Consider the following 25,843-nt stretch of genomic DNA (forward strand, 5'->3'; position numbering starts at 1 on the left):
TGAGTATTGGAAAGGGAAGAAAAAGAGAAGTATCGGTTGTTAGGAAGGAAAAAGGAGCAGCTCGTGGAGAATGGGATTAAAAGCGGGCCTTAAACGAGACTCGCACCATCTGCAAGGAAACAGCTATCCCATCACTACTCTTGAACATGTGAAAAGGAGACTTCAGCATCATCATCATCATCATCACCAACCAGACATGTAAACAAACGATCACAAGCTGAATGGCCATGTTCATTGTATCATCACATTAAAGGAAATGACAAAGAATAGAAACGACATGAATGTACATTATGCACCTCCCCCCCACACACAAAATAATGCAAGCATGATAAACAATAAAAGGGTCATCTCGTGTATAGAGTATAATTGATACGTGATACAAGATCATTCGGTATATAAAAAATCCGATTGTGCTATTCAATATCGCTTCTTGAAAGTAAGCATGAGCTCCTTGGGCTTTACAAGACCAGTGCCAACAGTCTGAATCTTGTCTTTGTGGATCGAATCCTTGGGTAGCTCCCATTCGTATTTTCTTACTTTATGATCCCAAAATAAAAAAGGCTATGTCAGCTATTGTGTTGTTGAACCACCCTATCTATCACCTTTGTTTGACACTTACACAGCATGGGCAAGAACACTCGCTGCTCTGCCAAGGAGAAATTCATGCCTATGGTAGTGCATTGCAATTCATCAACAATGCCCATCCTTCTTCAATTCCTTTTTGTATCAAATACCTATGCATTGTCTTTGTCCGTTGGAGAAGGGAATCCACGACATGCCCGATCCTGCAAGTTCTTCTGCTTCACCACCAGGTTCGAATCTCTCGGGCCTGAATGTCTCAGGATCCTTCCACACAGTGGGATTGTGTTGCAGCTCGTAAATGTCAACGGTCGTTTTTGTTCCTTTTGGGATAAATTGGCCTTCCAATTCAGTGTCTTGGGTCGTTTCACGTGATACAATGGCGGCTACTGGAGGAGTGATACGTAATGTCTACGCATGTACACTATTTGTTAGCATGGGCAAATGACTCTCGTTATCATCATCGTACATACCTCCTTGATGATCATGTTAATGTATGGGAATTCACGCGTTTGTTCAAGTGTGGGGAAAACATCTTGTGGTTCATCGCCCAATACTTTGATTGCTTCTTCTCGTGCTTTACGTTGCATATCCTTCACAAGAGCAATGTGTGTATCAGCGCATGGATGTTCATTGTACGCATGTTTTGTATGATACTCACGGGATTTTTGGCCAAGTGGTATACAGCATAGGCTAAAGCATTTGCAGTGGTGTCGTGGCCAGCAAGGAAAAAGAGACACAAGTTGTTCTGTGTGAGAGCAAAATGAGTAATCAAGGTTGCACACCATGTTGCATAGCAACGATCCTTACTCTTAGCTCCTCGTTTGTCATGGCACCTTCGCCGCTATTCTCTGCTTCAATCATAAGAGTAAGAAGATCGCGTTCAGATTCGGGTACTTTGGATTGCTGGTCCTTGAGGACTTGGCGCTTGTGAGCAATGACTTCATCCATCATGCCAAGGAAGATATCCAATTCACGATGCATTCTCTTCCGACCTGGGAAAAGGAACAGGTACTTCATATCCAGGTTGTAAAATATAACAAACCAAGGGTTGAGTGTTGCTTCCATGATGTCACGATAACGGACCACCCATTCCGACTTTGGATCCTCAATGGCATGGAAGTCAAAGTCTATCTCCTTTTTGTTAATGTTACCCTTCATTGTATGCTGGTGAAGTCCATCATTTACCAAATCCAGCTAATCCAATAACGTCAAGAGCAAAGCGTTCAGTCATTTGATGGAAATTGATAGTCTCGCTTTCAGCACGATCCATGACATTGATTGTCTTTTGAGCTAATTTTGCAAACAACTCCACAGGCATGGATCGATGAAATGCAGGGTTGGCAACCTAAACATGTCACAAAATGAGCAATCATCATCATCGCTATACTCATCGGCATATCTCATTCCCGAAGCTTACTTTGCGCTGTGCTTTCCATTCATGCCCATTAAGCATTAGGATGTTTCGCTGGAAAAGAAATTTTCCAAAGAGGGTGGTGCCTCTTACTCCCCCAATATCTGCCTTGGCAAATATGTCTGTATTCCAACAGGGATCAAAAAGTGCACTTTGATAATGCAGCTCCTCAATCGCCTATGCATTCCACATACCTGTTTTGAGCAAAAACTTTTTTGCTGACTCTGGACGTGTGATATGAACACTCCACCCATTTTGGTCAAAACGCTAAAACAGCGCATTAGCATGTGAATAACTCTCATCAACACGTTCACGACCCCTTACTGTATAGAGACCGCTGGAAGATTTCATGGCGGCTGGTAATGTAACATTCGAAGAGATATCACTCATCAATTTACGTCGCATGAATGCATTCAAGAACGTGAAAAGGCCAACATAGGGTAGATGTCGAAGACGAGCTGGTGGTGTCACAGCTTTACGAGCCAAATAGAGAACCACCAACGAGACAGCTGCAGCAATCGAAATCTTTTGTTGTCGACCGAGAGGACCTTTTAATACAAGTTGCGTTGATAAATCGCTGTACAAGTTCACTAAGCGTTCCATATTTGCAGTGGTAGGAGAATGAGAAAACCCCAGCGTGGATCAAAAGGGAGGTTTATATAACTTGATTTGCGGAGTTTTAGTCAAGCTTGCAACCTCATGGCACCCCATATTCTTTGGGCGTATAGGTGTCCCAATGTCGCATACGCGCTCATGACAAGGCCATTGTTGGCGGGACTTCACTAGCCACTAAATACAGCATTATACACCCAAAAAAAGGTGGCTCATCAAATGCGTATTCCTGGATAATGCTGGTTTTCGGGGTACGGGTGTTTACAAATACCGAGGTTCCGAGGGGCTCGTACATCCACCGAGAGTTGTACATAGGCTGCCTATGCATATGGTTGGTACAATGAGGAAGTATATACGTGGATCACAAAAAAACAATCACACTTGCATTTTCATTGTCTGCCATCACACGTACATCAACGAACAACAGCTATTCACACACACCCATAATGATGAGCGTTACACAGTTTCACCAAATGCATGAACAACAATGAAGGCATGCACGGAGTCGATTAAAAATGGTATTTTGACCATGGGTTATTACATTGTCAATAGATTCTCTCGTGGCGTGGCTAATGCAGATTTCTAAGCGGATATGTAGGTTGCGTGTGTATAATACCTCAACAAGTTGATCCATACGCGTACGAGATGGTAATTGATCCTGCTTCGCATCGAGTACATGAAAAACTTCTTTCCTTGATTACTGCTGGTTGTTGAGAGATTTTAAATGGTGGATGGGCTTATTGGTGACATATTTGGGATATCGAGGAACCACTTTTCTATTATGCCAAGGGTTGATGTGCATGTACTTGAGATTCCTGTATCATCATGTAGCTTGTTGTTGGTCGGCACTATTGGCCCCGTGGCTCCATGGTCATAAACAAAAACAGAACCGAGTACTTTGACACGTGAGGTAAAGAGTGTCGAGACGTCAACAAAGACGCGGTCTCCTATCCGGCTAATCCTTGATTACTCCCCAAGCATGCCTTTTTGTACATGGTCAAACTGCACTGCTCATGCAATAGTCAACATAGCGTGTGTTGCGATGAGATGCCTTGTGTACAACATGGTACATCCAACGATCATTTCACCTTTTGGAAGGTGTAAATAAAGCTAGTGCCATCGGCAAAGGGGCTATACCATCCTCGAGCACAAACTTAAACCAGCCCCTTCAACACCATATTCATCGAGTATAAGCCCACCATCAGATGTATATCACCTACACACCTTTTTTCCCTTTTGGCGTTGTAAATCTAGTATGTGGTTTCCATGACGACAAAATGACCAAATCGGTGTATAAAGACATAAAGATAGCATAGAGACGTATATTCAAAACCATTGCTACTATGATGTAGCTATCAATAGCGCTTCTTGAAAGAGATCAAAAGATCTTTGGGCCTGTTCAACCCGGACAAACCAGCACGACGGATCCCATCTTTATGGATCGAATCCTTAGGTAGACGCCATTCATATTTCCTCACTAAGTAAATAAAAGCATGATGGTCTTAATAACATTGGGCGCGTGATGTTCGCCTTTTTTGCACTTACACAACATGGGCAGGAACACTCGTTGCTCTACCAATGCGAAATTCATGCCTATGGTGCATTTAAAGCCATTGTCAATGTCTTCATCCAAAGCACTCTTCAACCTTTTTTGTGTTGAATACCTATGCACTGTCTTTGTCCGTTGGAAAAGGGAAGCCATGACATGCCCAACCCTGCATGTTTTTCTGCTTCACCACCTGGTTCAAATCTTTCGGGTCTAAACGTCTCAGGATCCTTCGAAATCAAAAGTAAGATTTCAACACCACGCATACTTCAACGTACATACCTTCCACACAGTGGGGTTGTGATGTAGGTTATAGATGTCGATGGTTCCTCTTGTTCCCTTTGGTACAAACGTTCCTGCTATTTCGGTGTCTTCGTGGGTCACGCGCGTTATTACATTGGCAATTGGAGGGCTCATACGTAATGCCTATATGGTAAAGTCAAATAAATGTCATCTCCTGGTGGCAGTTGTTATCGTGGATGAACATCAATACCTCTTTGATAATCATATTAATGTATGGTAATTCACGCGTTTGTTCTAGCGTAGGGAAAACATCATGAGGAGCATCACCCATAACTCGAAGAACCTCTTCTCTGGCTTTGCTTTGGATATCCTTCATGGTTGTGTACTTATATTAGTGACCTCATATCAACATCGGATAATCCTTACCGGGTTGGCAGCTAGATAATATGTTTGAAAGGATATAGCATTAGCGGTGGTATCGTGACCAGCAAAGAAAAAGAGACATAGGTTGTTCTATGATATGTATGCGTTAGAAAAGCACACGATTCGAACAATCAACAAGTGGCTTACTCGAAGCTCATCGTTGGTAATGGTGCCTTCGCCACTTTTCTCTGCTTCCATCATCAATGTAAGAAGGTCACGTTCAGATTCTACAATTTTGGTCTCATGATTATCGAGAGCTTGGCGCTTGTGCACAATGATCTTTTCGATCATGTTAAGCATGATGTCCATTTCATGATGGATTTCCACACGTTTAGGGAAGAGGAATCGGTACTTTTGATCGAGGTTGTAAAAGATTTCAAACCAAGGATTTAAAGTTTCAGTTGCAATACGGTTGTAGCGTGTAACCCATTCCGATTGAGGATCATCAATAGCATGAAAATCGAATCCTTTCCCCCGCTTTTAGATGAGTACTCTTGTTTAGACATGCATCTTTGAACATCTCAGCGTACCAAAGCCAGCTAGCCCAATTACATCCAACGTAAATCTTTCAGCCAAATTGTAGAAATCGATGACGCCGTCACCATCCATTTCAGCCATCATCGCTGTCAAAGACTTTTGACATAGCGTCCCAAATAGCTCAATTGGCATGGATCGATGAAATGCAGGATTGGCTACCTAATTGTAAAGCATGCATAAAACTTGAGTGTCACACCTTCAACACCACAAGCATCCCATTTCGGCTTGTATCGCATTACGTACTTTGCGGTGTGCCTTCCATCCAGCACCATTCATCGTCAAGATATTCCTTCGCAAAGCAAACTTCCCGATAAGAGTGTCTCCTCTTTCGTCACCAATGTCAACTTTGGGGAAGATGCCTGCATACACAAAAGAGGGTACGTTTAAAAATGAGCCGATACGTGATCGTAAAAATGATTGCCACGTGTATCGCTAATCATATTACCTGTCTTGAGCAAAAACGTTTTAGCTGCCTCGGGTCTTGTAATGTGCATGGACCAACCATTTTGATCAAAGCGCTACGTGAAATCGCAACATCATTAGCCCACACACACAATTGGAACTGCATAAACCATATAGCAGCAGAGATGCAAGCCAAGGATCAGTGCATGGACATACTATGTAAACCCCATTCTCAGATTTCATCGCTACCGGCAAAATGACGTTTTTTGCAACATAACTTAAAGACTTGCCGCTTATGAAGGCACCGATGTAAGTGAAAAAGTTGACATGTGGGATATGTCTAAGGCGAGCAGGAGGTTGTGTAGACCGGTATATCATATAAAAGGTGACCAATGCGATAGCCGTAGATATCGTCATCTTTGATTGAGAACGACCAAGAGCATACGTAACGAGCTGACTCGATAGCGATTTGTAAATTTCAACCAAATGTTCCATAGTAAAATGTGCGTAAAGCGAATGAGCTGCAACAAAATGACGTGAGAGACAAGCTTTAAATACATCAATCCTACCTATCGGGCAAGGTTCAGTTCTCATCTCATGCCAGGATTTAGTTCAAAACGTAATCAATCGCAAAAGCAAGGTGCAGTAACAGGTGGACCTAGATCCGCCAAATGACCCCATCAGCTGCATTATATGCCACTATCAATGCAGTGCATAAGGAGACGCTTTTTTTGCATGTGGCGTAAAATAAAAACATGTTGACTCTGGTTCCCAACTCCTGCGGCGACGACATGACTTATCCAACCCCTCAGCTTGCGTACATAGCATTAGCCATTGTGCGATCCATTTAAAGCAGTAAACGATATCATTAAGTGCATTCTCCAACCAAAAAGTAAGATGGTGGTTAACCATTTAAGCATGTCTAAAGAGCTACGCTTTTATCGTCGGGCTGATAGCTATGGAACTTAAAGACTCATTATAGCAATCATGCCGGTTGTAGTAAACCATGACGCCAAATCCACCTTTGCATACATACGCATTTCGAGAGGTAGCTACATCCAAAGCAATACCATATGTATATGAGTACATACGTGCTTCATCAAGCAAGATGATTACGTGTCTTCACTTTAAAAGAAAGAGCCAAACATCACGATGACAATGAAAGTAGGATAACAAAGAATGCTAAAGATCAATCTCGAATATAAGGAGTACATCGATCGCTCACAAAAGAGGGGTTTCGCCATGGTACTCGCATCGACTTGCACTTTGAAGGTGTCAGCGATCGAAAAGTGGCATGCTGTTTGAAAGAGGTATGGTGTGGGGCGATGACATTCTTTGCTTATATCTGCATGTTGGTGGGCGTGTGAATTTCTGTGATCACAAAGAACAATAAATGTTTGTTGATGAGATTGATGAATCGCCTGCACCAATGATTTATCTGTAGGGCTCCTAGATGTGATGATTCTCATGCATAAAATCAAGGTGACAATGCATCCATCATCAAACAACGACACCCATTTGCTATCACAAACCACTTGCTGCTGCTGCTGTGCTCATACCTACATGTACATTACAAAAGAGACCACTTGCCGTTGTCATTTTACCCTTTACGGTGGTGGTATGCGTATTCAAGTAGAATACGTGGGCAATTAAAACCTACCTTGTATCGTTGGCAACATGGTGGATCGCATGGTCTCAAATAAAACAAGGTGCAGGTAGTAAGCAGACTACTACGTAGCTATAGCTACGACGCTTTACTCTTACAGCTAAGACTTTACCCTTACTGCTACGACTTCTCCCTTACAGCTACGACTTTTTACTCTTACAGCTACGGCTTCCCCCTTACAGCTACGACTTTTACCCTTACAACTACGACTTTGCCCTTACAGCTACGACGTTTTACCCTTACAGCTACAACATTTACATCCTCAGCCTTTGACATTGATTACACAAAGTGAACTTTGTATCACTCGCCATTACCATTCCCAACATCATCTTACACTCTATCCCCTTTTTCAATTGCTTACAGCCATGACTTTTTTCGGCACACCCATTGCACACAACTTTCTACAATCAACCACGGAAAGTGTTCACGTGCAAGATATGGGACCATGCTTGTGGTACATGACGTCTATTTGTGCCAATGTTTAACATTCGAGAGGCACCAGGCGATCGGAACCAGAAGCATGAATCATTCCCGGATGAGTTTTTTTTTGAGTCATGGTCCAAGGTGACACAATAGCCATCCGTATGTCGTTTTCTTTCGCATACTATACTCCTTGCAAATCACAAAATCATTCTCTCTCCTTGATATTGCATTTAGAATCGAAATGCTGGATCAAATTGCACGCACTTTTATAAACCATGGCCGACACCGAACGACCTCCCTTTCGGTAGCTGCATTGTTGGCAGCCTTTGCTACTATATATGCTATCTACAAACGCACAAAGTTGCCACCACGTGCGTTACGACACCTACCGCAGGTGTCATCTTTTCAATTGGCCAAGGCACAAATGCAACTCAAGTCCATAAGGGAGATTGCCTTTACAACAACGTTGCCAGCTGCGAATGAGACTGAGTATGGCGTATACCTTGTGGTGAGTCTCAAATCATACTTCTGTATGCGTGTGCAACATGCACATTATAGAATCATTATTGATCTTGTGTCCTTAGAAGACGCATAGGAGATGGGTGTTGCATATTGCTCGTCCCGAGCTAATCGAGGAATTCATGTCTAAAATAGGTAAAGCGGCGAAAGCAAAGTTGCATTGTTTGTAATTACAAGGTGTAAAGCTCACTCATCAAACAACAAGATGGATTTGCTAAATTACAAGCGGTGATCAACCCCAAGACGTTGCTTGGTCGCTTTATTGGTGGCCGTAATCTTCTTACTTTAGACGGCAATGAATGGATTGAACAACACAAGGTATTAATTAATACTACGGCGGATCTCTTGTATGTAGCTGATAATGAGACCTTGATGACAAAAACAAAACTTGGATAACATAGATCATGAAAGCTGCATTCGACTTGGCCAGTCCCCTTGGATCATTTGATGCCGTTGGTCAAAAACTGATAACAAGAATAGATGACATGGACAACGGCAGTGTAAATTGGCAGCGATTGGCAAACCATTGGGCGTTGGATCTTTTAGGAAAAACAATCTTTGGTATGTAAGAGAAGACTGCTATGGACAAAATTGAAGCATTTCCTTATCCACTTGCTAATCACAAACTCACCCACAGACTTTGATTTTGGAGCAATCGATGGCACTGAAAGCCAATGGTCAACGCGATATCGCAGCATCTTCCAAGCATGTTTTCATCCTCTGTACCTAACGCTGCCTATGTTGGATACGTGGTTCCTTCCATCCAAACGGCGTCACATGCATCAAGAATTGACAACCTTGCTTGGTATCATGGATGATAGAATTAAGCAAGCTTCAAATCCCCCTAATGGAAATGAGTCCTTGACCGAAAAGAATCTTCTGACGCTTATATTGGAGGCACAAGAAGAGCACTCTGGAAATATGAATGACGAGGGCATTAGGGTACGTTTTTATTCACTAGATCCTGTGCTCATTTGTTCATCCAGCTAACAGCTTGTGAACGCATGATACATAGAGCAATTTATGCGCGTTCTTCATGGTGGGACACAGAGCTCTCGCGTATACGCTTGCATTGGCTGTTTATCACATTGCTGTCAACCAAGTATGTATTTTAAGCAGCTGGAGAACCCGCTCACTCAAAGGTCTTATCATATAGGATGTTCAACAAAAAGCAAGAGAGGAAGTAATTGCCATAATGGGACCTGGTGGTTACAACAGGGATGATATGCCGACCTTGGCTCAATTTTCGGAGATGCCATACATGGAGTATGTGATCAAAGAGGTAAACCAAAACGCGTATTACAGGTCAAACGTGCATGTTTTTAATATCGCTTAGACAATGCGTATGCATCCTCCAACGCCCGTATTGCATGGTCGCATGGCAACAGAGGATGTCAGCTTGGGGAACTTGCTGATCCCCAAAGGAGCCCAAGTTTCACTGGATATTTACGAGCTACATCATAACCCTATCGTTTGGAAGAACCCTGAGACCTTTGACCCATTGCGTTTTGCACCCCGTGGGGAAGTAGATCAGTTGCACTCTCAGGGCAAGTTGCCATGGATACCATTCAATCACCACCCGCGTCAATGTATCGGCAAAGATTTCAGCCTTAGGGCACTAACAATGACACTTGCAATGTTAGGTATGAATACGAGGACGAGGAATGGTTTTGTACGTGCCGTATTTTGGATGCTAAATCACATTCTTTATTCATCCAGTGCAATGCTTCGACATTTCACTCCCTAATGATTCTCCACACAAGGATAGGATTGACACAATTGGGTATACAGGAATCAGCCCCACAGAGCTGATGATCAATTTCACAAAGCGACATGAGGCCCATTGTTGAAAGACGCACAATTTGATTGTAAGGGTCATGAACACGCTTGCATAAAAGCTCTCACTCTCGCGTCACGCAATTGGAAATGCACGACTATGAGCTTATTATGGTACAATAAACAATGACACCATACATTGGTAGCATTTTGATCCATCAACACCATTGGGTGGGCAAGTGTAAAATTGGGTTGTGTTGTAAGGAGTTAGCTGACAAATGACGGGAGAAAGTGGGGAGTGATCGAGAACAAGCAGGATGTTGATAATGGAATCGATAATCCCGAATCACCCTGTGATGTGCATTTGTTCCTTATCGCTTTTTTTGATGGATCGGATCCAAACATGTGAAAACGGCGGAAGAAGACGGTTCGGAGTTTTTAAGGCAGCGGATGCCACGCATGGGTAATACGAATTTACAATTCCCCTTGAGGACAAAGCCGAGCTTTATTACAGTTTCTGTTTTTGCGAGAACCTGTGGGATAGGTAAGATGTGTGTATATATCAAAGCGGGATGAATTGGAAAATAAATGTAACAAAGAGGATTGTGCGGATATGATGAGATGGATTGTTATGGTGTGCAATGGAAATTGAAAAGAGTTAGAGTGGGAATGGCATATGACGCAAGACCACACCCTCTTTCTCTAAGATGATATTACTCACGCCGATCGGATGGCAGCCAACTTGTCAGCAATTTGCTGAAGGAATTCTTCGGTGGTCGAGTAGTGCTCACGCTTCATGCTATTTACAAATTGCTTTGTCAGCCTCTGGTATCTCGTACGTATCCGCATGTACCCGCCAAAAGCATTTCACTCCCAATAATGATACTTACTCCTTGCCATAGATGATGAGTGCTAAATCCTTAGTCATGTGCTTGTCGTTCTCAATGACCTCAATGCATGCACGCTCCAAATCGCTGGAGAACTTGGCAAGCTCAGCATTATCATCGAGCTTAGCACGGTGAGCCAAACCACGAGTCCATGCAAAGATAGAAGCAATGGGGTTGGTGGAAGTGGCATTACCCTATTGTATGGTCCATTGTTAACACTTTCCGTTCTTTTCCATGTTATCCCTTTTTAATTACCTTTTGGTGTTCACGGTAATGACGAGTGACAGTGCCGTGAGCAGCTTCAGCCTCAACGGTCTTGCCATCAGGGGTGTAGAGAACAGAGGTCATAAGACCGAGGGAGCCGTAACCCTGAGCAACGATATCGGATTGGACATCACCATCATAGTTCTTACAAGCCCAAACGAAACCACCCTTGGACTTGAGCATTTGAGCAACCATGTCATCAATAAGACGATGCTCATACCAAGTACCAATGGCTTCAAACTTGGCCTTGTATTCGTTGTCATAGATTTCTTGGAAGATGTCCTTGAAGCGACCATCGTATGCCTTAAGAATGGTGTTCTTGGTGCTCAAGTACATGGGCATCTTACGATCAAGAGCAACACGGAAACAAGCATGAGCGAAACCAATGATGGATTCATCAGTGTTATACATTGCCATGGCAACGCCACCATTCTTTTCAAAGTTGTAGACTTCAATCTTGCGAGGTTCGGAGCCATCTTCAGGGGTAAAGAGAAGTTCAAGCTTGCCAGGACCACCAGTGACCAAATCAGTGGCACGGTACTATGAAGATGGTAATGCAAATGAATAAAGCGGGTAAAACGGCAAATTGCACACGCAACATAAAGTTCCTTCATCCTTCCCCAAAATCCACCTATAATACCCCTTTTCATACCTGATCACCAAAAGCATGTCTGCCGACAATGATAGGTTCGGACCAACCTGGCACAAGTTTAGGCAAAGTCTGGAGAACAATAGGCTCACGGAAAACGGTGCCATTGAGAATGTTACGGATGGTACCGTTAGGGGACTTCCACATCTTCTTGAGCTTGAATTCTATTACATTGTGCATGCGTTAATTATTACGTTACGTTGGCATCATGTTATAAATCCCTACCTTCAACACGAGCCTCATCAGGGGTGATGGTGGCACACTTGATACCGACATTGTACTTCTTGATGGCTTCGGCAGCATCAATGGTAACTTGATCGTTGGTCTATAACAGGTGCAACAATGATGCATAATAAGCATGGCGTGTAGGTGTGACATGAGGCATGATGATTGCTTACAGCGTCACGGTTCTCAACGCTAAGATCGTAGTACTTGATGTCAAGATCCAAGTATGGGAAGATGAGCTTTTCCTTGATGAATTGCCAAATGATTCTGGTCATCTCATCGCCATCGAGGTCGACAACGGGGTTCTTGACGTGGATTTTGCCGGCAGCCATTGTTTATGTTTGTAAAATGAAAAGGGTAAAAAAAAGAGTGAGAAAGGAGAAAAGAAAGATGGCACGAAGAAGCGCTTTATATATGTAAATTTAACCAAGTTGGTTGGGGGAGAGAGGACGATGATGACAGAAGCCGTGAGCCAAATGACGGATTGAAATTTGGCGGCAGCCGATGTAAGATGGGCGTCGCAAGGTTTCACCAACTCTAAAGGAAATTTTCTGAGTAACCCCGCATTTCCCGGATGACAAACACGATGATGACCTTTTTCTTTGGCCCCCATCCAAAAGGGTTTCACTTACGCAGGTGCTATAGGAGGCTATACAAATAGCCGCTGACCCTCTCAGACAACGTTATCCTTTCTCATCAAAGTTCTCACGCTGATGCCAATGCCTATACACCGACGGATGAACCCTCCCCTCACTATCTATGTTTTTGGTTACATTTATTGGTGCCCATGTAGTACTAGGTTATCTCGTTGTGTTATCTCGTTTTGTTTTGTGATAGATAGTATGCGTGAAAGTGAACTTGTTAGCACTGTGAAAAAGGGGCCAGAGCAGCGTGTGAGCAAGGGCCGGAATGAACCTGCCTCTAAAGTCAAAGCGAAAAGGTGAAATGAATGGCCACATGCCCCTTGTAGGAGAAAACGAGAGCCTAAAACGAAGCATGGCAGTAAAAGACATGTGATGCCAGCAGCGTGTGTGAGAGTATAATCAAAGTACCTCTCCCTTTTGTAAACAAACAAAGCCAATGATTAGATGAGAGGGTTGATAAATGTGTGGAGAAATGTGTGATGATCAACATATTGATAATGGTTCATTGTCGTTTCTTTTCCAGTTTAGGACAAAGACCCATGTCATTCACATTTCAAACGTTTGATAATGTCATTATCTGCATTACCATTATCCCTTTTAGAAACAGCATGTCTATAAACAAAGCGTCAACCATTACACGGTTACACCTGCGTCAGTGCATGATGGAAAGCTGAATCTCAGCAACAACACGGCGTCTTTCCGAGGATGGATAGATGGGATGGCCCTCGAACAACCATGTCTAAAGCGGGATGATGTTCACTTATCGGATTCAGGTACAGTGTACAAATTTGGAATGACGTGCTCCCAAGATAATCGCTTATCGGCGATCATCTTTATCTCGCTTTCCTGCCACTTGCCTATGCTACTGGTAGCAAGGATCCCATCTTTTACGTTATAGTGGATGGATGAAGATGCTATTTGGTAGCCCCTGAAACATCGTACAGGCGTAAGCCGGACAATAATACGCAAAGATGATTTTCCCCCAACCACTGGGATCGCTTTGTTAATAATGGGTTTTACCGCTCCGGGTTGCTTTTTCGTCCTTCACATGTCTTGACGGACCCCCTGATGGTATATTTGCTTACTTGCATACTTTTGGTTTACATCATGCTATACCGTACAACATTAGCATTGCATATACTCGTTACAATAAAGGCGGCTCATCTTACCTTTGGCGGTAACCATAGCAAATCAGCATACGCATACCACTATATGAACTCCTCCTCGATGTAATATATGCATGCACGGACACCTGAATATCAAACGTTTACCCTCCTGCTTTTATGACCTGATCATCATGTACAGCAATGCAGGCTCCTTGCTTCTTGTATCAAGTATACAAAGGATAACCGTAACCAATCCACCCTCAAGCAGTAAAGCAGCTATCGTTATAGACAGCTGGCATTGTGTCGGCATGTTGTCATGGTTACCGCGTATCCCAGTACCACGCGTCTACTAGGAAAATGCACTCGACAGGCAAGTGGATCATGCGGCAAACGATTGTAGTTGTCACCCTTAGCAACATGTTTTCATCCTCCGCATCCCTTTCTTTACAATCATCTTCCCACATAGCATACACAATGAGGAAGTAGTTTTATTTTATGGTCAATGTTTTGAATGTAGGGGCATGATGGCTTAAGCTAAGGTATTCCGGTGCATGATTGGATTCATTGTTAGCAAAATGCAGGTTCCATCAACCATAATTTTATTGTACTATCATGTAAGGAGAACAACCAAGGGAATTGCCGCTGAACATTTGGCCCATCAAATACCATCTAACAAACCTGAAGAGCACATGAGCATGTCTTTGCTGTAGCTGGGAGATAAGGATGCACTGGTATCAATTTGCATGATTCCTTCAGCAAGTGACTATTTTTCCCGCTTGCCAACTTGAGATAAAATTTGACTTGTTCCACCTTCTCGTCTCTCGATCGTATCCAATCCATCACCATGGCCGACAATGTGCAGTACTACCTCGAGCAAATGGTCCCGGAGCTCGAGGACCTTGAGAAGAAGGGTCTCTTTAGCAAGGTAACTAGCACACGATCTCGGCATGCGACCACATTCACCTTGACTCACAGTTGAGATCTAGCCCGAGATCAAATCGATCATAAAGAAACGCACCAAACTGGAGTACGCTATTCGACGCCGCATTCCCAAGAAGATCGACTTTCTACGATACATTGAGTATGAAATGAACGTTGAGGCGTTACGTAAAAAGCGCAAAGCCCGTATCAATAGTAAGTTGGACACCACTCGAACCATGCTGGGATACAAGGGTAATTGACAATACGATCATTACAGCTAAGAGAGGCGACGACGAGGAGTTCGGCATCTCTGAATTCTCCATCAAGCAACGTATCAACGCCCTCTTTCAACGTGCATTGATGAAGTTTAAGGGTGATCTGGCACTTTGGTTGGAATACATTGAGCACGTCAAGAGCACCAAGGCCAACAATCTACTCAGCGGCATCTTTGTAAAGTAAGTGGATGTCAATGTGTGTGGAAGGAATACAATGGGATCATGGTGGTTTACAAGTCATCTATCCAGTGCATTGCAGATTCATCCTACCAAAGCTTTATTGTGGATCATGGCTTCTTCATGGGAGTTCGAGCACAATGCCAATCCTGCATCTGCACGAGGTATGTATATACGGATCTCAATGGGAAGGATGTGAGATCTAATATAATGGATCTAGTGCTTATGCAGAGAGGTCTTCGATTGAACCCAACGGACGAGTTGTTATGGCACGAGTATTTCCGCTTGGAATTGCTATATGTTGAAAAGATCAAGTTGAGACGACGTGTTCTTGGTGTTGATGACGAATCCTTGGAGAAGCAAAATAATGGCAAAGAGGAAGACAAGATGGATGTTGACTGGAAGGATGATGCGATTAAGCTTCCCACGATCACTGGTGAAGAAGCTGAAGATTGGAAAAACGCCAGCGATGAACGAAAGACGGTGAAGAAGATGGAGGAATCTGCAGCTGAGGCACTCAAGGAGGGCAACAACCCTATTTTGCAAGGTATCTTGGCAACCATTGTGTATGATAATGCTATCCAAGGTGAGTTGTTTGCTATGCATGATTGTTGTGTTACATTGGTGACTAAGAGGTCGTACATTAGCAATTCCCAATGATCTTGAATTCAGAACCAAGTTTATCGACATTTATCGCCAATTCACCAATCCTGAAAAGGGATGCGAGCATGTTGTGGAGACGATTCAACGGGATATGGCCGATCAGCCTGATGCGAAGGCGTATCTTGCATCACGACATTTGTTTGTTCAAAAGACTGAGGAAGATGGCACATCAAAGTATATCGCATGCAGCGACCCAGCATTTGTTCCTGCATTGAAGGCATGCGTTGAAGAGTTCAATCAAGCTATTCAGGTAACGATCCCTCTCATTTTTCCTTTTCATCGCTGATCAGTTTATTAACAACATGTATCGTACAGGACTTACCCACTGCCGAGATGCATGAAAGATACATTGATTTCTTGCAGGGATGGATTGATATTACAACTGAAGAGAACATGGTATGTGAAAAGAAGAACTCGGGATGCTTTTGTTGTGAAGCATAGATGTTAACAATGTTCTATTAGCAATTATATCTGCGGAAGGTCCTCCAACGAGTGTTCAAATCAGCACAAAAGAAGAATGTCCTCTCGCCAAAGATTTACCAACTGCACATTGAGAACCTGATGGATAGCGATAAAGAAAAAGGTAAGAACAAAGGAGATGTTAGCGAAAAGGAAGATGGTACTGACTGATGATATATAGCACATCAAGTGGCCATTAATGCCACTGAAGCATACCCACGTTCCGCCGAGCTCTGGATTGTTCGTATTGATTTGGCAAAGGTGGATGAAGGTAAGCACGCCATTTTACTTGTGGAGAGCTAGGATGGTTGACCACCATGTATAGACAAGGCAAAATTGTTCAAGAAAGCGCTGGATCGCTGTCCAGAATCATACAGCTTATGGGATTCTTACAATGACTGGATCAACAAGCAACATGAAGAAGAGGCAATGTCGACTGAAGAAACCGACAAGATGTATACAGTAAGTCAGCTGGTGTTTATTGCAAAGTATGAGGATGGGTAATTGATTAGGAATCACTGTAATAGCGTGCATGTGAATCGGTCACATCCTTGCTGCCATCTTTAACTACATCAACCGAAGAGCGTGATCGCATCAAAGATCTTGTATTATCAGGCTATGTGGATTGGGCACTTCGAACCAGTGGCATCGATGGTGCAAGAACAGCATATCGCAAAATCATTCAAAACTTTTATCCAACTACTGCATTTTACTACACATGTCTTGGCATTGAAAAGGAACACGGCAAAGACGATAGCATTGAATACGTTTATGAGATGGCATTGCGATCCAATGATCGTAAAGAAGGTAAAGAGCAAACATGCAAGGAGAGTAACGTGTAACTTACTTTTATTTTCTTAATCAGAACTCTACCGGGAATACATTACGCATTTGCGAGAACAAAGGAAATTCAAGAAGGCGGATCATGTATTATGGAAAGCATGTAAAGAAGTGCCTGATTTTGACACAAAAGCAACCAATTAAAAATGTACCACGTATTATCTATTGTATACTGTTTATTGCTCTGCTGGTGGTGTTGAAGATGATGAAACTTGAGCTGTAGTGGTAGATTCAGTGCCATTTTGATTCTGTGACCCGTCGTCTTGTGAATGATCTGTCTTTTGCTTTTTCCTTGCTTGCTGTTGTTGTTGCTGCTGTTGTTGATCAACCTGCATATCACTGACAGTATCTTTTCGTCGTTCGAGTGCTGTTTTAAGTGTCATTGTGTGTGGGATAACGTCTTCAAGGAATTCAAACTGCTCAACCTCGCTCACAGCGGATGCTACAGACCCAAAAAAGACACGTTGGTCAATTGATTGTTGCGAGGATTTCATTGTTTCACATACCCAAGTCTTTGTAAAAGATAGTTTTCCTTTTCTCGTTCCGTGCTCGTGTAAATCCTTCTTGTACTAGATACTCCATGAACAGCTCCTATATATCGATCCATATTCACTATTAAACATATACGTATCCAATCGTTCTCGTCGTCATTGACACTTACAGTTGCATAAGTGATGCAAAAAGTGGCTTCAGCGTTAATGATGGAAATGTCCTTGTCTTCTTTAACAACACGCTTCACTCGTGACACGGGGATGATCGTAGTGCCTGGTGTGCGATCGGGTTTTGAGGAGGAAGAAGATTGTGGAGTGGAAGCTTCTGATGCCATTGTGTCGATTGTGTAAAAAAGAGAACAGGGAAAAGCGCGTTCTGGGTAATCCCATTTTTGTGTCGTGATTTCAGCCCGACTTGGCAATGATATGGATTAGCTTGCAAAACCAGACCACTGTACCCACGTCATTAGTGCCATCAGCATAGCAATCAGTCATTATCCGTGCAATATTATGATAGTCACCAAAGAAAACGACTTTGGTACATGTGAATGGATCACTCTTTCATGTACGTAAAACATCCAATCAGACCCCCTTCTCTTCCTCTCCCTTTCCTTTATCACATCATGTACAAGTGGATATACCTTTACAATCCTGCATGTTCCATACCATATAGCTTCATATAATACAATACATCAAGTGCCCATACACACAACGAGGTCCAAAGCAGGAAGAAGGCCTCTTACACGAACAATCTTGAAATAATCGTCCAACGCAAACTCGTATCCGGTAAAACTAACCCTTTAATCCAACATCATTCACAGGGAACAGATTGAGAGGTACAACGAATTGGATCAATTGGGGAGGGAGGAGATACATAGGTATGACATGTTTCTATCCCCTGGGATGTGCACTTTGTAAAGGTGGATGGATAAACGCGAGGTGGAATTTGATGCATGACGCATCGAAACACGTAGATGATGATGATGGTTGTACATGGTTGACAGGTTGCACACAGGATGATGATAATAGCTGCCATGGGGTAACGTGTAAAGTACGGCAATTGGAAGCAACTCGTGCAGGATGATAGCAACAAGATCATGTTGACAATGGCCCCACTCTTTTTCCACGCGTTGTATATACCCAATTCCTTCCATCCCATGTATCCCACCAATATTCAGATCCATATTCATATCCATAGGAAGTTGTATGTATTGAAGTAAGTTGCTACACGTAAATAAAGCTGCTTCTAAACAATGACTATCTGCCGTCCTCGTAACGAAGGCTGTAACGCAAGTTGCTGCAAGTAAAGAACGCTGTTTGAGACAATGCAGTAAACCCCTTGCTAATGGTAGCTGCTGCAAATGAATGCTGTTGCGTTTGGTCGTGGTAGAGGAGTGTACAAGAGAAGGTGTGGTGTCAAAAGATTCGTGTGTTGTAGTGGGATGCACACGCCATGGAGTTGCCATTCAGTCAAAGACAATCGGATCAAGACAATCGGATCAAGGCATTCGTAGCATTGACATGATGGGTTGAAGCACGACAATCGTTCGTAGGTGGTCGTTGTACCTGAATGGGGCAACAGTTGAGAATGGGAGGAAGAGACAAGAAGTGGAGAGTGGAAGAACTGGAAATCAAATTGATTTTTCTGAAGCTTGGATGAGTACTAGTGTTGTTCAATCAATCCCCTCGAATCAAGGAAGTTGAAGGATGAACATGCTGGGCTGGAGCAGAACAATCGTTCACATCCATTGTTTTGGGCAACAAAGGTGAGTGGAAGGAATGGGTTGCTAGCTGGCAGTTTACATATAACTTTGCAAAATGATTTTTCTCATATTGGATGATGCTTCTGCGTTTGAGCGAAACTCGACCAAATCCTCTCGGATCATGAAAGTTGAAAGATGGAGGTGATGGGATGGAGCAGGACAATCGTTCACATGCTTTGGTTTTGGGCAATAAAAGTGATTGGGAGGAATGTACTATTAGCTGGCAGTTTACAAATAACTAATCAATTTGATCTTTCTCATATTGGATGATATTTCTTTGTTTGAGCGTAGCTCAGTCAAATCAACTCGGATCAAGGCAATTGAATCATGGAAATGAACGTCTGGAGTAGGAGAATCGTTCACATGTCATGCAATGGACAACAGTGCCGGTTGTGAGTAAATGGCTGTTAGCTCGCAATATATGGTCTATTGTCAATGGTATACAGTATCATCCTTCCATCCTTCCAGTCATGCAAGGTAGCTGTGTTACACAACACGACCCTCTGCATCTTTGGCTCTGCCAGGGTCCAGCTACTTGACAAAGAATAAAGACCACTCTTCATATAGCATCACGCTTACAAACATAGAGGTGCCTGTATCTCCAAACTTTACAATGAAACGTGGGGTTTTTAATAGTGCAATGGACTCGGCTTGGCCAACAGCACCTTGTGTGAAAGTTTCGCGATCAATGTCGCAACTAGCCCAAAAAATATTTTTTGGTCGTCGTCGTCGAAGAGGTCGACCCCCAGATCCAGTTTGGCTGATAGCGACATTGCGAAATCTGGGATTGGCAAGCTTGATCGTGAAACTGGCACCCAAGGTGCGGTTGACCAAGCCGAGCACATTGCTCTATTCAAAACCCCACGTTTCATTGTAAAGTTCGGAGATACAGGCACCTTTATGTTTGTAAGCGTGATGCTATATGAGAAGTGGTCTTTGTTCATTGTCAAGTAGCTGGATTCTGGCAGAGCAAAAGATGCAGAAGGACCTCTTTGGGTAACTCAGCTAAAAAGTCAGGACTTCAGGGACAATGCATGAAAGGTGCACAACCCTCACTTTATGTCATACATTGGCAGCTAATAGCCACTTTTGTGCATTCCCAACTTTTGTCCATTGCATGACATGTGAACGATTCTCCTACTCCAGACGTTCATTTCCATGATTCAATTGCCTTGATCCGAGTTGATTTGACTGAGCTACGATCAAAGAGAGATTACATCACTCTCCACATACATCATGCTCTATGTTGCTCAACTGATGTAATCGTGTTTGGGCGTAGCTCAGTCAAATCAACTCGGATCAAGGCAATTGAATCATGGAAATGAACGTCTGGAGTAGGAGAATCGTTCCCATGTCATACAATACAAAACAGCGCCGGTTGTGAGGAAATGGCTGTTAGCTCGCAATATATGGTCTATTGTCAATGGTATACGCTATCATCCTTCCATCCTTCCAGTCATGCAAGGTAGCTGAGTTACACAAAAGAGGTCCCTCTGCATCTTTTGCTCTGTCAGGGTCCAGCTACTTCACAATGAACAAAGACCACTTTTCATATAGCCTCACGCTTACACCCTATGTAAAACATAAAGGTGACTGTATCCCTAAACCTTACAATGAAATGCGGGGTCTTTAATAGAACAAAGGTGCTCGGCGGGGTCAACCGGATCTTGTGTACCAGTTTCACGATCGTGGTGGCCAATCACAGATTTGCCAAATGTCGCCACCAGTCAAATTGGATTTGGGTCGACCTCTTGAAATTTTTTTTCGACGACGACAAAAAAATATTTTTTGGCTGGTAGCGACATTTGGCAAATCTGTGATTGGCCACCACGATCGCGAAACTGGTACACAAGATCCAGTTGACCCCGCCGAGCACCTTTGTTCTATTAAAGACCCCTCGTTTGATTGTAAAGTTTAGGGATACAGCCACCTTTATGTTTTACATAGGGTGTAAGCGTGAGGCTATATGAAAAGTGGTCTTTGTTCGTTGTCAATCGGCTCACTTATATCAGAGCTAAAGATGCATAAAGGACTTCTTTATGCAATTAAGCCGAGAGAGCGGGACTTGGGAAGGTCAATCTTATTGGTGGAGAGTGCATAACGGTTCCTGCCCCTATAAGTAAGACCCGCCTTTGATAGCCTGTATGGAAACATGGTATGGTTAACAAGCCAAAAATAATCAGTGCATCTGAGAGTATATGTGTGAAGGGATGAGAGGGGTAATGACATCGTTTATCTCCATGGTTGGTACTCGTATAAGGTTATACATTCAAGATACGAAAGTTGCCGTAAGTATGCATGTGCATGTACTCCTGTCACATTATATCAGAGCCCACTCTTCTTTAAGCATAATGACAAGCTTTCAATGTATGTAACAAGCACTATTTTGGATACCATTACTATGGGTTTATTATCTTTGAAAATACACGCGTCGTCTATTTAACCTGCGTACTATCCTGAGAATGGCCACTCCCTATCGTCTATCAGCATGTGAACAAGGAAGCCTAAAGAATGTGATGTGATGAAAGTAACAAAGGTGTCTCGATGCCATGGCGTAGGTGATCCAATCTCACTCTCCTACCTTCGAATTTGTATCCTCCCTTTCGTTCCGGAAACCAATCAAGTGAACGACATAGAATCAGTGGGTGTCATTGTGTCATTGTATCTTTGGTTGCTGCCGCGATAAACATCCTCACCATTATTGCAAACTAGTTGCTGTGCGTGCCTTGACTCCTATATCCAATATCATCCATGGTGACAAACCTCCTTTCGTCAAAGATGCAAGCCCTCACATCCATGCCACCCAATCCATCATCATCCTCAGCCGCATCCACGTAACATGATCCATCCTTCCTGCAGGCGACATTGCCAAGTAACCAAAGCAGCATTTCAAGATCACCTATCACTGTGCTTGACTGAATCCATCCATCCATCATCCATAGCCAATGCAACCCCAACATGTTAATACAAAGAACCCTTGTGGTCGCTTGCTGACACACTTCCTTTCCATCCGGCTGTTGGTCACTCACTTGCTTGGTATTTTCTATCGCATCTCAACCAGATGAAGAACACTTGTATTGACAGTAGTAGTTGATGGTTGATATGGCATCATCCATAAGGATCCGTTTGTATTGAAGTAAGTTGCTACGCGTACATAAAGCTGCTTCTATACAATGGCTATCTGCTGTTCATATAAAAAAACGCTGCAAGTATGCTGCTGCAAGTAAAGAACGTTGTTGGAGACAATGGAGTCAAGGGCTTGCTAATGGCAACTGCTGGAATGAACGCTGTTACGATTGGTTGTGGCAGAGGAGCGTGGAAGAGAAGGTGTGGTGTCAAAAGATTCGTGTGTTGTAGAAGAGTGACAAGAAGGCTGTCTACACGCCATGGACTTGCCATTCAGTAAAAGACTTTCCAATCAAGACAATCGTAGGGTTGACATGATGAGTTGAAGCAGGACAATCGTTCGTAGCTGGTAGTTGTATACTTGAATGGGGCTAACAGTTGAGAATGGGAGGAAAAGGCAATACGTTGTAGGCGGGAAGAGCTGGAAATTAAGTGGGGTGAGCTGCCAGACACTGTATCAACACTATCAAATTACATCAATCATCGTAGAGATTTCCCATCTCGATCGTGAAAGTTTCACGCAAGATGCTCTTGGACATTATGATAACTTTGTATTAAAAAAGAGCCTATACTTCATTATAAAATTTGGAATGGGAAGGTATAAAGTGGGGTTTGCTATGTAAGTTGGAAACTGCGTCTGCGCCGGATTCCGTGATCTATCGAAACAGTATGTATTACCTTGGGATTCCCCATTTCGCACTTGAAACTTTCACACAAGCTTCGCTGGGACATGCTGATCAACATCATTCAAATAAAAACCATAAGCTTCATAATGAAAATTTTTAATGCGGGGCAATCCAGATGTAGGAGAGGGTGACATAGTAGGTGGACGGCCCGATCGCCGTGGAGGTTGCCAGTCTCGAACTGAAACTTGGTCGGCATACGCTCTCGGGCACGCTGAACAACTTTGTTCTCATAAAGCTCTCACACTTCATTATGAAAATGTTGAACGGAACAGTCCGAATGTAGAAAAAAAAAGGGTATGTATAAGCAGGGTGTATGGCCCGTGACATTGAGATTGCCCCTTACAAACTTGCAACTTGCACACATGAGTCCTTTGACCCCGCTGATCCTCTTTGTTCTCATAAAGACCCCACGCTTCATTATGGCAATTAGAATGGGAGGGTGCACATATAGGAGAGATTAGGCGGGATGGATGGGAACATGAAGCTTATTATAAAGATAGTAGTCTCGTATTGTAACAATGGTTGCAGGTTCCTGTGAAGATGAATACCACAATGTGATTGCGTAATTGTGTTATTGTAAGATTGTTACTCAATAGGTTGCGTAAGCCCTTCAACGAGAAATCAAAAGTTTACGAGTGAAGCGAGCAGCCTGCTGGGACGCTACTAGCTATCGGCGATAAATGTATTGGGTGTCGTGTCCCATTGTTATCAAAACATGTGTAACCTGATCCGCTCCGTGAAAAGAAAACGCGAGAAAAAAAGCGGGGATAATCAAGGCGGAAGGTAGAAGGTATATTCAGCTCATCATCATGAATCATGATGATGATGCTGTTGCCTGCTTTTGCATCGTTGTCTACTTAAGACTATACCAGCAGAGATACAATCCACTTGAAAGTGCACACTCAATGCGTTAAAGTAGATGTTTATTCATTCATCCAACAATGAGTTGAAAACAATGACAATTTGACTATGATCGTGGTTGCACCGCTTGCCGCAGCATGATCCATGACTTGTATGTGTCGCATGAAATCCCCGTCGCTCCGCGCTAGTAGTAGGCCGTACCAGACATTTTTGCTGCGGCAGTGGTAGTATAAAGACACAAGTTCCCACCTCATTTTGTTTGTTGTCACTCTCAATTGAACAACTTTTTGCTCTCCTCCTTCTTATTCACAATGTCCAATCTTCCTACTGGTAATTACGTTGAAGCTGTACGATCGTCGTGCCGTGCTCTTGTCGATCAAAGCCCGGTCAAGGTAAGTTCATTGACATGCATAAAAGTGGGCAAGCGATTTGACGCGTGATCCTTTAGGTGTCCTCTTCTGGTGTCGACCAATTCTTGGAGAAGCTTGACAAGGCCCAATATGAAGAACTATGCATTGATACACCTATGCGATTGCCTCTCAAGTTTGAGAGCATCTCTGAGGAGCTCAACTTGATTGCTTTGATTGATTTGCTCAACTTTGGCAGTGGTTATCGAGTACCATTGAAGCAGTATACCGGTCGAGGGTAAGTAGATACATACATACATATACACACTTGTCATAGCATGAATTATTCATTGACATGTCATATTATAGTGCATTTGACACGATCCGCTTTGGTGTTATGGGATTCCACATTGGTGGCGTTGATATGGATGCAAAGACCTTCAAGGAGATGAACATTCTTCGTGTATCCGAGCTATTCGATATGCCTGTCACTCGTGAAGTCAAGGCGCCCAATCTCGACTTTGTTACCATGACTGAGCCTAATGAACTTCGACCCTTGGCAGAAGGCATTGTATCCGTGCTCAATAGCACTGGCGAGTTTTTGGCCAACAACAACTATAAGGATTTGGCATCTTTCATCCTCGACATTACCAAGCCCAAGACGACAGCAGCTGCTGTAGTGGAGAAATTGGTCAAGGCATTGCCTGGATTTCAAGATGTTTACAGCATCAACGACCAACCGGTGTATGTGCTCAAGAAGGCCCAATTGCTTGTTTATCATTTATGGTTTGTCTTCCGTGATCAAGATCCTGAACGATTCGACTTCCCCGATATCCACGAGTTGACCATGTTTGCCGATAATGTGATTCCCACGTTGTTGATCCATATGGGTGTGATCGAGATTCCTGATGTATGGAAGCAAGAGATGAAAGAAGGCAAGGATGTGGGTATGGAACGTGCCACCATCATGCGTGCTGCATCCCTTGTTGCTGGCGAAGAGATCACCAAAAAGTCAAATGGTCTCATCAAGAGCGAAGGTGATTTGGATGTCTACTTGTGGCGTCTTGGCAAGGTTGGTGACTATCGCAAGATTGAACGTATGGCCTGGAGAGATACCGTCATGTTTTGAAGTCATTGTCATCATCATGCAACGATTGTAGTGTAATATTAGAAATCTTTCCCCTCCCCCTATTTTTCTTTGTACTACCAGTCATGCGTCATGCTTATGTATGTGTGTATGTGTGTGTGTGTATTTGTGTATAAATTTGGGGACGAAACGATCCCAACCAATTCAACTGTTTTTCACCCCTCTCTTTTCC

General features: G+C 43.2%; 7 protein-coding genes across 7 annotated transcripts; 3 read left to right on the forward strand and 4 right to left on the reverse strand.

Moving 5' to 3' along the window:
- Positions 1-417: 417 nt before the first annotated feature.
- On the reverse strand, positions 418-2,596 carry O0I10_005214 (uncharacterized protein; the record flags this gene model as incomplete). Its single annotated transcript, XM_058485261.1, has 10 exons — positions 418-536; positions 620-667; positions 735-990; positions 1,053-1,172; positions 1,241-1,327; positions 1,390-1,709; positions 1,768-1,927; positions 2,000-2,115; positions 2,188-2,260; positions 2,318-2,596. The coding sequence occupies 10 exons, from the start codon at positions 2,594-2,596 to the stop codon at positions 418-420; spliced, it is 1,578 nt and encodes a 525-aa protein (XP_058344088.1).
- Positions 2,597-3,960: 1,364 nt separating this feature from the next.
- O0I10_005215 (uncharacterized protein) lies at positions 3,961-6,251 on the reverse strand (the record flags this gene model as incomplete). The annotated part of the gene is made up of 11 exons (XM_058485262.1): positions 3,961-4,082; positions 4,151-4,198; positions 4,270-4,381; positions 4,434-4,577; positions 4,645-4,764; positions 4,821-4,907; positions 4,965-5,284; positions 5,348-5,513; positions 5,598-5,713; positions 5,800-5,872; positions 5,973-6,251. 11 exons carry the CDS (start codon positions 6,249-6,251, stop codon positions 3,961-3,963), a joined length of 1,587 nt encoding a protein of 528 aa, XP_058344089.1.
- Positions 6,252-8,269: 2,018 nt separating this feature from the next.
- Positions 8,270-10,214, forward strand: O0I10_005216 (uncharacterized protein; the record flags this gene model as incomplete). The annotated part of the gene is made up of 9 exons (XM_058485263.1): positions 8,270-8,353; positions 8,430-8,499; positions 8,570-8,682; positions 8,766-8,925; positions 9,002-9,306; positions 9,380-9,466; positions 9,521-9,646; positions 9,701-10,007; positions 10,084-10,214. 9 exons carry the CDS (start codon positions 8,270-8,272, stop codon positions 10,212-10,214), a joined length of 1,383 nt encoding a protein of 460 aa, XP_058344090.1.
- A 643-nt stretch (positions 10,215-10,857) lies between these two features.
- O0I10_005217 (isocitrate dehydrogenase [NADP], mitochondrial) lies at positions 10,858-12,497 on the reverse strand (the record flags this gene model as incomplete). Its single annotated transcript, XM_058485264.1, has 6 exons — positions 10,858-10,939; positions 11,031-11,221; positions 11,283-11,831; positions 11,944-12,104; positions 12,166-12,265; positions 12,339-12,497. 6 exons carry the CDS (start codon positions 12,495-12,497, stop codon positions 10,858-10,860), a joined length of 1,242 nt encoding a protein of 413 aa, XP_058344091.1.
- Positions 12,498-14,792: 2,295 nt separating this feature from the next.
- O0I10_005218 (uncharacterized protein) lies at positions 14,793-17,394 on the forward strand (the record flags this gene model as incomplete). The annotated part of the gene is made up of 12 exons (XM_058485265.1): positions 14,793-14,840; positions 14,902-15,049; positions 15,114-15,291; positions 15,361-15,452; positions 15,509-15,874; positions 15,936-16,201; positions 16,267-16,347; positions 16,414-16,534; positions 16,592-16,681; positions 16,736-16,872; positions 16,938-17,217; positions 17,276-17,394. 12 exons carry the CDS (start codon positions 14,793-14,795, stop codon positions 17,392-17,394), a joined length of 1,926 nt encoding a protein of 641 aa, XP_058344092.1.
- A 32-nt stretch (positions 17,395-17,426) lies between these two features.
- Positions 17,427-18,236, reverse strand: O0I10_005219 (uncharacterized protein; the record flags this gene model as incomplete). The annotated part of the gene is made up of 4 exons (XM_058485266.1): positions 17,427-17,692; positions 17,757-17,841; positions 17,912-18,063; positions 18,200-18,236. 4 exons carry the CDS (start codon positions 18,234-18,236, stop codon positions 17,427-17,429), a joined length of 540 nt encoding a protein of 179 aa, XP_058344093.1.
- A 6,252-nt stretch (positions 18,237-24,488) lies between these two features.
- On the forward strand, positions 24,489-25,653 carry O0I10_005220 (uncharacterized protein; the record flags this gene model as incomplete). Its single annotated transcript, XM_058485267.1, has 3 exons — positions 24,489-24,569; positions 24,626-24,822; positions 24,894-25,653. The coding sequence occupies 3 exons, from the start codon at positions 24,489-24,491 to the stop codon at positions 25,651-25,653; spliced, it is 1,038 nt and encodes a 345-aa protein (XP_058344094.1).
- Between the last annotated feature and the right edge of the window lie 190 nt (positions 25,654-25,843).

The sequence above is a fragment of the Lichtheimia ornata genome (genome assembly GCF_029851405.1).
Source record: "Lichtheimia ornata isolate CBS 291.66 chromosome Unknown scaffold00020, whole genome shotgun sequence".
Lineage (NCBI taxonomy): Eukaryota > Fungi > Mucoromycota > Mucoromycetes > Mucorales > Lichtheimiaceae > Lichtheimia > Lichtheimia ornata.